Here is a 12,801-nt window from a genome sequence, read left to right as displayed (position 1 = left end):
ACAACACGTCAGCCTTACAGTCTTTTTTATTTCATTAGGAGTTCATAGCACAGAGTAGTTCATAATGAAGAAATAGAACTATTTCTAGAGTTATAAAAGCATTTTCTCAGTTTATAAATGACTTCAGTGTCCCTCAGGTAGGGGTGGTGGTGGGGTTTGAAACTTCATTTGACTGTTTATCTCTGTTATAAAAGTCTGTTATGGCTATATACCATTTTGGTTATTGCTTGTTAAATACAGCTTTAAAAAGCAAGTGTTGTTAAACAGAATTATTATTGATGCCATTGTAAAACCATGACTTTAATGCTTTAATATCTCAACAATAGCAGTGCCAGTGATTACAATGGTAAAAATCAGGATTTTTTGGCATTTTTCCGTTAGACTACACCCACTTCCGTTTTTTTTATCTGAATACAAATACTAATAATTTTGTTGGTTGTACAATTACAGATACAAATACAAATAGTGGCATCTCCCTCCAGCCCTAATAGCCAGTGTGTGTCTATCAGTAGCCATGTTTCCTTTAGCATGACCCTTGACCTCCTACCTGTGATAGCCAATGCCTGAACTCCTACCTGCTCATTTGAAAGTTGTTCTAGATTGAAGGGTCACCGCATTTATATATGCAAGAAAAGTACGAGTGTGGTATTGAGTGGTAGGGTGTGTACAGTGTTGGACAGTAGCGTCGCTACAAGTAGTTCCCATTAGCGTGGTGGTAGCATCGCTATTTCCTATTTCAAATACCTTTTCAGTAGCAAAGCGGTTTTTCCGACCAAGTAGCACGGTAGCGTACACAAAAGATATAGCTCTTCACTTTCCCAAACTTTTCCCAAGAAACGTTTAGGAAAACAGTGCACCGGGGTGTCTTGTGGCGTAGCCTGTAGAGCTCTGTCCACATGCTCATTGCGAGCCGCGACGTCGGCGGTTCGTGTCCGACCGCAACAAAATTTTCACATGTCTCTCCCACTCTTCCCCGTTCTTCCTGTCTCTCTACACTGCCCTGTCCAATAAAGCTGAAAAAGCCCATAAAAAATATATTTAAAAACGAAAGCCGTGCACTTCACCAGCGACATCAGCGGCAATGAGCCCCGGTACGGCGCTGGCCAGGTGGTTCGGGGAGCGCCGTCAATCATTGCTCTCAAGGAGCAGTTGCACTCGGAAGGGAGAGGCAACCCAGAGAAAAACTGGGCCTGTATGCTGCAGACGTGCATCAGCTAATCCAGTGAGCCAGTCCATGACTCAGCAACTCAGCTAGAGACAGCCTGGCCCTCAACACATGCCTGAGGGGGCTTCGTCTGGCTCGAAAGGCAGCAGGTCCAAAAAATCTTTCTTTTTTAAAAAAATTATTATTTTATGCAGAAAAATACTGGTCAAAGAAATAGAAATTAGAAATGTTCAAGCTGATTTAAAAATGTTCACCAGTAAGATATGTTTGACTGCTCAATTATGTTGTTATGAACTAATACATAAATCTGTAATGATTATTACTTGTTTCACTCAAATGCTAATTATTTCTAAATGTTTGGTTTATGTTGATAATATGTTTATTACATTTATTATGCCAAAAGGAGATGTTGTTACAAAACACTGCATTAATATGCATTACATCCACTATTTATAAAGGCAGTCTATCCATAATTTGAGCCAGTACTGTTGGCTACAATCAAATAAAATGAAAAGATTGTTCAAGTTGCATTTATTGTCCTTCTTCTCATTACAGACGGGGGTAAGAAACAGAACGTAAAACAGGCCCACAATGCAGTATAAGAACAGGCATAACCAACTAAAAATAGATAGATAGAAAAATAGATAATATATAGTGGAATTAAAATTATTAAAAACAAAAAAGACAAGGAACAATAAATAAGTAAAAATGCTAAGTATGCATTTTTACTGCTTCTGAGAAAAGAAGTCAAATGGACAGGCATATGATCCAGGAAAACCATTGACTTTTGAATAGACAGTGAAACATGCATGCATTGCATGGGAAAGCCCCAAAATGAGCAACCTGCTGGACAATGGCCTGTACCATATGCTGTAGACGGGGTCTGTGGGTTTAGGGCTTGTTATCTCATCAGCGAGCTCAGCAAGTGGCCTTTTTTACTTGCAACCAAGGCCACTTTCTTGAAGTGGTAGCTGCCATTTTCAAAACTGCATCGTGCTGGCTTTATAAATACCACATATAACCTAATAAGAGTGCATATTAAAATTCTAGGACTACTTTTTACATTGGGATGGGGCATGCCCCATACCTATACAGCACTGAGAGTTTGGCACTTTTCAGGGTCCCCCATTTGACCCCATTTCAACAGACAGAATTCACAAACAACTTCACACGTCCACGCAATAAAGCCCCAAACTGAGGGGATTTTGCATTTTCTCCTTCTTCTTTGTTTTCCTGTGTGATTATATCATCACAAATGCTCCCAGCCCACAAATAATATGTCTCTCCATTCAACATTGAAGGTTCATCAGGTAATAAAAACTTTGGATGCATACGGAAAATGACATCATTTAAAAGACCAAAACTTTCTTGTACATATGTCTCCTTCCATACTAGCTCACCAGGTGGTGCGTCACGCTTTTGGATGTGTGACAGCTCTGGGTTGAGCCGCCCAACCTTGGACTCATGAAAACCTCTAACTCATTACATTGCCTTCCTTGATAACTACAAATTAAACATATAAACTATTAGTTTTGCATCTGTATTATCTTTGCAGGAAACTCATTCATATTTCTGAAATACAAATAAAATATACCCACACTTTAGACAGTTCCACTTTCGGCATTTTAACATTAGCTTCCTTGCTAACGACACAACAGACCAACTGTATAATAGTACAGATGGCTGTCAAATTCAGCTCTACAATCAGCGTTGCACTTCGGTCCGGTAGGTAATGTTACCGGACCTATAGAAGCTCGCACAAGATAATGACTTTGAAATGAATAAGCACTAAAATAATAAAATACACACTTCAGACAGTTTAGCTTTTGGCATTTTCACCGAGTTTACCATCAGCTACGTTGCTAACAACTCATCGGATGTACACATGAAATGATATATAGAAGTGCACTTTAAAAACACAAAATTCTGCTATCCCCACATCCCCTTCCCTAGTGGTTCACTGGGTAGGGCGGATGCGTGACAGCTCAAGTTCGAGCCACCCTTGGACTCATGAAAACCTCTCAGTCCATTACATTGCCTTGCTGGGTAACTAAAAATAAAACATTTAAACGACTGCTTTTGCATCTGTATAATCTTACCAGGAAATTAATTTACATTTCTGTATTCACACAACTGCAAATAAAATGCGCCTACATTTTACACCGTTCCACGTGCGGCATTTTGGCCGAGTTTAACATTAGCCACCATGCTAACCGGATGACAAGGGGTCTGTATAAAGTTGATAGCTCACTGGGTAGCACGTCTGCCTTTAGTAATTTTGGATGAGCGACATGCAGGGTTCAAATCCCCCCTTGGACTCAGGAAAACCTTTTACTCATTACAGTGCCTTGCTTGGTAACTACACATCATTCATTTAAAGTCATTCATATTTCTGTATTCATACGACTACAAATAGAATAAACCCACACTTTACACAGTTCGCCGTTCGCCATTTTGACTGAGTTTAACGTTAGCTACCTTGCTAACAACATGACAGGCCGACTGTATAACAGTACAGATGGCTGTCAAATTGAACTCAATCAGTTGCACTTCGGTCCGGTAAGTAACGTTACTGGTCGTATGCAAACTGGCGCAAGATAATGACATCTTCAAGGCATGTGTAGGTTATCCATGTCCTTAAAAAGCGACAATGTCAAATACACTGCTCTGCCGTTTCTACTGTTCAATAATTTTTAACTAGGCGTGGCTATACACTGCAATGCCACACTTCTACGTTTTAATGTTACCTAGCCCTATATATCCTCTACCAACATACAAACAATCAGTAAGTTTGTCATGTACAATAGCCCATTGAAAATGCTTAAATTTTAAAATATGAAATACACTCTCATTTATTTCTCATTCATGGTAAAGGAAAAATGCTTGAATTCATGTGTTTCTTTGAGCTAGAATGTGTGTTTGCATGCATGTATGTGTATGCATGTTTCTCAGCCTACATTTATATGAATTACTGTTATCACTAACTCATAACAGAGTACAAAAAGACATGATATCTGATGAAAAACACTTTTCAACGTACAAAAATGCCAAGTTACTCACACATACAAAGCACTGTCTATAAGTCATTCATTCAATTCATAGGCCTGCCATTAAAAGTAGTGATATCAAAATTGTTACATGTAAGGTACAAACCACGACGGGCTATCCCCTTATTGGAAAATAATGTACGACGGGGGTGGTGATGCGGCTGAGGCAAAGCAAAGTACATTATTTTCCAATAACGGGACAGCCCGGAGGGGTTTATTCCACTTATACAACGGGTTACCAACAATGCCTATATATGGTTACTTTAATATGTATTGATTTTTATTGACTTAATCACCTGAAACTTAAATATTCTTCCGTGGCCGTTTGGGCATATTATTTTGCCATTGTCAAGCAAAACTGTCGTTGGTACTTCTATTTGGACTGTTGTTATGCAAAAACTTTGGTTGGTAGTTCTATTTGCACCGTTGTTAAGCAAAAAAAGAAAAATAGTTCCTTATTGTTTTATACCATACAATTAGCACCAATTTTGCTCATTACATTATTTAAGAAAACTACATGAAACCATAACTCAATCAAATTAATCTCCCTAGCACTGTCTTGCGTTTTAAAATGGTGCAGTCTCGCAGTGTAGACATAGCGTTTTTCCAAGACACTCTGAAACCGGGTTTGAATGCCAGCTAGCTTTATGATAAGTTCGCCGTCACTTGTCACCTAGCCAATATTAAAATTCAGCTGGGTTTTGGGTCAGAATGGTCTCACGACATGCTTTTTATCCCGACTAGCTAGCTAGCTAACTGCTGAATTATATTCAAAACAGTGGTTACTATAAACGCAATCGTTAACAAAGATACAGAAGAAAATGCGTCCTGTAGCCATGAGTCATCTACTGTCCAAATAAGGGACGATTCAGTATTTTGCGGGATGGTTGGCAGCCCGAAATGAAGCCAGTAACTACAACTGTGATTTAATGTTGCCATCAATTGCGAAATTGGACATTGAAAAGGGGAGGGGACGTAACAACAATTAAAAATCGAAAGAATAATTTTGCAGTTTTAACTGCTTTAGAATGCTGGATTTTGTAGGGCATTGATTTTAGAACTGTTAAAAGGCCAAGGTGTCCCTTTACTGAGAATTAATGCCCATCCTTGGACCAATCAGAATCGAGTATTCAGCCAAGCTGTTGTATAAGCAACAATATCGTCTATCTAAGCTCAGACAAATGAAACAAGCTGTATTCCACAGCAATGCTACCCAAGGTTTTCTAATTTCTTACAAGTAACTTTGCCCTATGTGTACAAGTGTGCGTGCGTGAGTGTGGGTGTATGTTTGTGTGTGTGTGTGTGTGTGTGTGAGCGTGTGTGGTGTGTGTGTGTGTCTCTACTTCAGATGACAGAGGGACACTGAGGAGTCATACATTCTGAATCCAGCACAGAGGGGAGTGTGTTCAGTGAAGTGTGTGTGGAATCTGTGCAGGAGGGTCAGTGTGTCCGATTCAGAGACACTGTAGAAGGATAGAGTGCCGGCCGGACGGTCCACACACACTCCTACCCTGTACACACACACTCCTCTACCACCATCATCATCATCATCACCACACACTCCTGCTCTGCGGTTGGGGGAGGGTGCGACAGGTATAAGTTTTGGGTTCTTATTGTGGCAGACAATGTAACTGTCTTTAATGCACCTCAGACCCCAGGAGTTTTTATTGTATCCAAACCCACATTCAGAATCATCTCCTTTCCTGCTGATTCCTTTATATGTCACTGCTATATGAACCCCTCCCTGCTCAGACACACTCCACTCAGCCTCCCAGTAACAGCGCTCACACACACTCTCTCTGCACACAATCTGGAACCAGTAATCAAATCTCTCAAGATGATCCGGATATGGCTGTTCCTCTCTCCCCAGCGTGTGTGTCACCTTCCTGTTCCCCTCAGACAGAGACAGCTCTCTGTGCGCTGTGTTTGGATCCAGTGTGAGCTGACAGCCGTCTGAATAACAAACACATTAATAAGATTTTTTTAATATCCACCTCATTATGTGTGTAAGAGAGAAAGAGCTGTGTTTGTGTATGTGAGCTGCTGTTTGTGTGTGGAAGCAAAACGTTTTATAAAGTCTGTCTCACACACACACGCATACAAGAGAGCTATGGAAATCTATGGAAATTATTTTGTGTCAATACAGACTCACATTTCCTGGGCCCAAGTTCTGTCGTGTTCTCTCCTCCATGATCCACACTGTAGGAACAGCAGAACAGAGAATGAGTGTGTATGTGTGTGTGTGAGTGCATGTGCACATGCGTTCGTGTGCGTACACGTGTGTAAATATACTTAAGTAAAATATATGTTTTGTGCATGTACAGTGTATACTAACAAACATATTAACATCTGTAAAATATGCACAATTAAGCTGAGGTAATTTATCATTTCTTTAAATTGCTATCAGTGCTGCAGAAGTCATAGAACAATTATTTACAAAAGAATATATCCAAAAATGAAGTAAGAAGCACACAACTAATAATGAGACTGCTGAGATTGGGAAAGGCGTTTTTAAATCAGGAATGCGGCATTTAACCCTGTAATGTGAACTTAGCCATAAAAACATTAACATGAACAGTCAACGCAAAAAGATTGGAATACGAGGAAAAACTTGGAATTGAGGGCTGTAATGTGAACTTAGCCGCCATATTCAGTCAGGTCTTGAGAAGTTACAACAACTGGGGTTTTGTAAAATGACCACCAAAGAGAATTTTAAAAAAACATATTGTTACAATCAAGAAATCAAATTGAGGGTTTTTTTTCAAAGTTGTCCAACACGCTTAACGGTGAGTATGTATTAGGAGGACAGCGGGTATTGGCCTAAACCAAATTTTTGCCTAACGTTTTTTAGCATCAGTAGAGGCACCAGGATGCTTGAATGTGTTTGTTTGTAGGAAAGAAAACCTGACTAACCGGGGACATTTGAGTCTGTGAGGGGGCGGCATGGCTGTGGTGCCAGCTGCAGGCGGAGAGATGGGGAAGGGGTTTAGCCGGCCAGCAGTCGCAGCTTTTTAAACTTTAAAAAAAGTTTTAACCTCTTTGCAGATGAAACATCTGGCCAATCAGCGCCCATTTAAGGGGTGTTCTACATAAGACTTTATAACTGTAGATGTGAGGATCAGAAACTTGGAATATGGCTTAAATGAAGCAAGACATCTGCTGACTAACTTAGATACTATTTACAATAGAAATGTAGAGTAGTTTATATTCATAATTTAGGTAGAAATGAAGTGCCTCAAATGCAATGATCTAAATGCAAACATGAAGTTGTTCTCCTTTGATTTGAAATGAACAAAATTTGGAAAGTCACAGAATCCGTGAGACCTTTGACTTCCTTGATAAACACCCAGCCTTACTAATAAGTATATACTAATCACATCAATCCCCATCTTTATTAGGCTACATGAAATTATTTTTGCCTTGTTTTATAATATTGGGGTGGTGATGATGATGATAATAATAATAATAATAATAATAATAGAGGAGTACTAAAATAATTAGGGATGTGCACTTCAATAATTTAAATGGCGCAACCCCGACAACTTGTACTAAGGCTACAGAAACACAGATTGTGAATATGTTGCAAAAACGAAAATAGAGCCAACAGTTTCAAAAGCAATGATAAGAGGTAACATGATGCAGAAACGCCACACTATGGGCTTGCGCTTAATTCAGGAGAATAAGAAGACAGCGTAGGCTATGATGTTGGCTTTGCCGCATATTTAAGAAGACATAGGTCGATTGTAAAATAAAAACAAAGCCAGGCAAAATATTAAGTCAGAATGTTTCATTTAAACAAATTAAGATCAAGATGCTGGCTGGCTTGCCTCCAGCAACAGATATTAAAATCGTGTCATTGCTTCCGCTGTCTAACAGAGCAGGCTATACAGCATGCCTAAAATGTAAACAGAAGTACTACCAACATCAGGTTAAATGGATTCATTTGTAAACACGTTCAACAGGATTTTAATGATAAAGAAATCATAAAGAATTTAAATATTTAAAAAATTTTCATTGAGATTGAAACTGCGAAATAAACATTGAATTACACTTACTAACAGTTTCAGTGTTACAGCGTGATTAGCAAGAGCCTTCATGTAGACAGTGAGAAAAAAATGTGATCTAGGGCGTACCCTTTAACTAGTGTCTTGCATCTTGCAGTGTAGCCTCCATAGGTCTGTTTATGAAGTCTTTTGCAGACAGCAGTCACTGACACATCCATGCCTGCCTCCTAAAGAGTGTCTCCGATTTGTCGGACAGGTGTTAGCAGGTGTTTACAGATGAGAATTATTTATTATATCAGCTGCCTACCAGGCCCTTTGTGATTACTGCACTCACCAGTGCTGTCTTTCTTCTTAATGATGTTCCATTTCCAAAACCGTTGATGTTGGTAAGGCTAAGGTCTGGACTGCCTGTCTGTTTTTTTTTTTTTTTCTCATGTGTATGTGTATGTGAGTTGCAGTGTGTGTGAGTGCGTGTGTGAGGTGCAGTTTATGCATGTGAGTGCGTATGTGTGAATTCCAGCATGTGTGTGTGCGAGGTCCAGTAGAAACTTATAGCAGTGTGTATGTGAGTGACTGTGTGTGTGTGTGTGTGAGTCAGGTTCAGTGTGGAAACTCTCTGTACTTACAGCAATGTGAGTGTGTCCAGTTTAGCAGCAGACAGCGCTCTCACTCCTGAGTCTCCTGGGTGATTGTATCTCAGGTTCAGCTCTCTCAGGTGTGAGGGGTTTGAACACAGACCTGAAGCCAGAGAATCACAGCCTCTCTGTGTGACTCTACAGCCTGACAGCCTGCAGAGAGAATGACACACACACTTTACACACATTAATTGGGATGGCAGGTATGCCATCCCGCCAAGTTACGCCTTGGCGGGGGCATGCCCCATACCTATACAGCACCGAGAGTTTGGTACTTTTCAGGGTTCCCCACAGAAATAACCACAACAGCCACAGACACTCAGCCCTTAAAAACATTCAATTCTGTACATTCTGACCCCATTTCAACAGACAGAATTCATAAACAACTTCACATGTCCACACAATAAAGCCCCAAACTAAGGGGATTTTGCGTTTTCTCCTTCTTCTTCTTCTTCTCATTCTTATTTTTCCTGCCGCCTATCCTACTAACAACATGTCTCCCCATTGGACATTTTACCGACATCAGCCAAATCCACATCCTCACGACCCATTCAAAAGCTCGCATATACACGCAAAATACCCATAGTGGGTAAGGTTACAGTCTTGTGAACATGGGGTCGTAGGTTCAAGCCCAGCTAGGGACACGTTTCTTTAACCTGTTTTTATCCTCACTAATAATTGTCTACTACTTCTCAATTATTGCTTTTGCACCATATCTACCTGCCGTTCACCGAACGTATACACTGCATTATGACGTACCGTCTGCACGTTCAGTTATTAACCGGCTACAATATTGCAAAGCCATATGGATTCAACGGGAGCTCTTCTGTGCTTACTCGCCTGTGTTCTTCTTTAAAACCACGAATAGGTTTGCTAATGACTTTTCACGCATTGCATAGCTATGTCATAGTGCTGCACTAACAAAGTCACAAACTGGTAAACCTCCGGTTGAAGGATTGAATCCCGCCTCGCCCTCAGGCAGATAATTTCCTCTTTTACACTGACGTTTTCTTACGCTTTTATATTTTCTTTACCAAAATTCACTCACGGCCACCCATATGCATTTCATGACGGCAAATGTATTCATTTTATTAAAAAGTTACACCAGTTCACCACTGTGCCATTTCTACTAGCTATATTTCTTCACTTGGCTACCGTACAAAACCTTCTTATCAGCAAACGCCACGTTTCTACATTCATGTTACCTCACCCTGTTCTCTATCTAGCCACATACAAACAATTACTACGTATGTACGTTCAGCAAATCCCCATTAAAACATTACATTTAAAATCATGACTCACTCATAAGTATAACTACTAGTACTGAACATGAGAAAAGCACATCAGCGCAATAGATTTCACTCGTTACTTAACCCTCCGCTTTAACAACTAATGCTTTATACCGACTGTTATATATACTGTTCCATAAGGAAACAAAGCTCATTCATGGTCACTTTATTTACTCCGCACTATAGTCTGTGATCATGTCAACCTTCACCTACATGCCCATTCTGCTAAAAACATATTGTTTCAACTACGCAATTTCATCATTTCGTCCTAATTTCTCTCACACTGTTGTTATTTTCTCATATGCAAAGCCTGCTGGGATATATGCGTCTGCTCCTATTCTCCACTTTCAAGTTTTCTGGTTCTAGCTTAGCAAAACAGCGAACAGGATTCCCACCTGCAGATAAGCCTATCAAAATGCCTTATAAACCTTACAAACACTAAAAGTGCATCTCCACGAAATAACACAGACAACGGAGCAGGACAGCAGGGTATACAAGTTGCGACCTAGGCAGCTCTAATTCTACGGGCTTGCTGATTCTTTTCTCAATCAAGGCTCGTTGTATGGCCGTCAAATCCGTGAGTACATACACTGGCCATATTTCACCTGCGTTTCTGTTGCGTTTACACTTACACCACCGCACCCTTTGTCACAGCCACTGTTTTACATATATAGCAAACCAAAACTGCTAAACAGTACACGCTCATCAGACTGTACAAATTCACACAAGGATAGCCATAATCCACAACCGTTTCTTACAGGGTCACTTGGCATTTCTCACTCTCATAATAGAACGCTTTGCAAAAAGAAATGATATCTCATAAAAAACACGTTTTCAATGTACAAAAATGCCAAGTTACTCAAAAGTATTGATATCAAAATGACGCCAAGTTACGGTACTACAAACAATATAGGCTATCTTGCCTCACCGAAATTACATAATACATGTATTTCAAAGCAATGTTACCCAATATTTCCTCAATTCTTTCAAATCACTTGGCCCTGTGTTTTGTAATCTTACCATTTTACAATGTCATGCAAACTTTGTGTCAGATCAAAGAGTTCCTCATGGAACACATTGAAATTCATGTACAAAACTGCTGCCGAGTAACTACAGGAAGCATATTTCTCCAGAGAACATGTTTATACTTCTGAACTGAATTTGAGTAAATGTACAAGTTATTGTATATTTGCTACGTACAATAAATACTGCATGTAAAATACATATTGTACATACATACATAGAGAACTTCTTTATCCCCATGGGGACATTTCCCTCGCAGCATGTTACATTCACATTTACGAACACACACTTATATCAAGAAACATACTATCATTCATGCAACAGAAAGGCTGGGCAGCGAAATACATACATACCAATACAAATTGAACATATACACGCCAATTCAATCAATCTTGACTGTGAGAGAGCCATCCACACATATGTTTGGCCTGTCCATGTAGTGCATGCTTATACACACAGGGCCAAGTGACTTGAACGAATTGAGGAAATATTGGGTAACATTGCTTTGAAATACATGTATTATGTAATTTCGGTGAGGCAAGATAGCCTATATTGTTTGTAGTACCGTAACTTGGCGTCATTTTGATATCAATACTTTTGAGTAACTTGGCATTTTTGTACGTTGAAAACGTGTTTTTTATGAAATATAAACTAACATGGCTGTGTGTGTCAAACACATAGCAGTGTGTTACACACCTTACACACATTAATATAAACTAACAGGGCTGTGTGTGTCAAACACATAGCAGTGTGCTACACACCTTACACACATTAATATAAACTAACAGGGCTGTGTGTATCTAGCATATAGCACCGTGTTACGCGCCTTGAATATAAAATAACAGGGCTGTGGAATTACTATCATTCTCAAATGCATGGCAGTGTGTTATAAATCTTCTACAGTTGAATATAAACTAATACGGCTGGGGAATTAAACGTTATCTTAAGAGGATGAACAGGTTCATTTCATTTTTCTTCATTTTGAGGAATGTATGCACTGAAATGATTTGATTTTATGTTTCTCAAGATATTTCATCCAACTGATGCCAGATTTAAAAATGTAAATAGGCATTAACCCCTTCAGTAGCACCCCCCTTTTCTAACAGAAGCCTGAAAATGTATCTGGCAGCAGCAGGTCTGGATGATTGTAAAGAATAACTACAATTGGTACAGCTTTCAGCAGTGAAGTACACGGCTACGATGATGTCACCAACTTGGCACTCCTCAAAAGGGTCCAAATTCCTTCCAGTCAGTTTCAGGGACTCATCTCTTTGGATCTTTAGTAAAGAAAAATTATAGGAATTAAGCTTTAGCAATTGCACATATTTTGGATTTTGGCATTTTCTTAAAATCCCTTCTACAACATTAGCTCCACTGATTGAAGTATCAGTCAAATACCCCACCCCCATCAAAATGTCAATCACATCCCACAATGCCACATTTATTTTTCAAAATAAGGAGTAAAAATCAGGCCTACTCCTTATTTTGACAATCTATTTAGATGCTTGCCAATATAAAATGGGATCAAGTTCTTCACCGAACATGCCGTCTGCTGTTGAGTCAAAGCTGTTTTCTCAGTCCTCAAACAGGTGATGTCTTCCAAGACCTCCAAATGCGGAGTCTTCTGTTCAGAATTGG

General features: G+C 39.6%; 1 protein-coding gene across 1 annotated transcript in view; it reads right to left on the bottom strand.

Moving 5' to 3' along the window:
* Positions 1-4,380: 4,380 nt before the first annotated feature.
* Positions 4,381-12,801, bottom strand: part of LOC135240591 (uncharacterized) — a 33,376-nt gene continuing 24,955 nt past the window's right edge. Inside the window, exons 3-5 of the mRNA XM_064310230.1 lie at positions 8,843-9,004; positions 6,365-6,411; positions 4,381-6,165 (exon numbers count right to left, since the gene is read on the bottom strand). Of these exons, the coding sequence (XP_064166300.1) occupies positions 5,552-6,165; positions 6,365-6,411; positions 8,843-9,004 (823 nt within the window). The 3' untranslated portion in view covers positions 4,381-5,551. The remainder of the gene's footprint in view (positions 6,166-6,364; positions 6,412-8,842; positions 9,005-12,801) is intronic.

This window comes from Anguilla rostrata, chromosome 15 (assembly GCF_018555375.3).
Source record: "Anguilla rostrata isolate EN2019 chromosome 15, ASM1855537v3, whole genome shotgun sequence".
Lineage (NCBI taxonomy): Eukaryota > Metazoa > Chordata > Actinopteri > Anguilliformes > Anguillidae > Anguilla > Anguilla rostrata.
The sequence above is the reverse complement of the archived record's forward strand: the minus strand, read 5'-3'. Positions and strand labels throughout refer to the sequence as shown.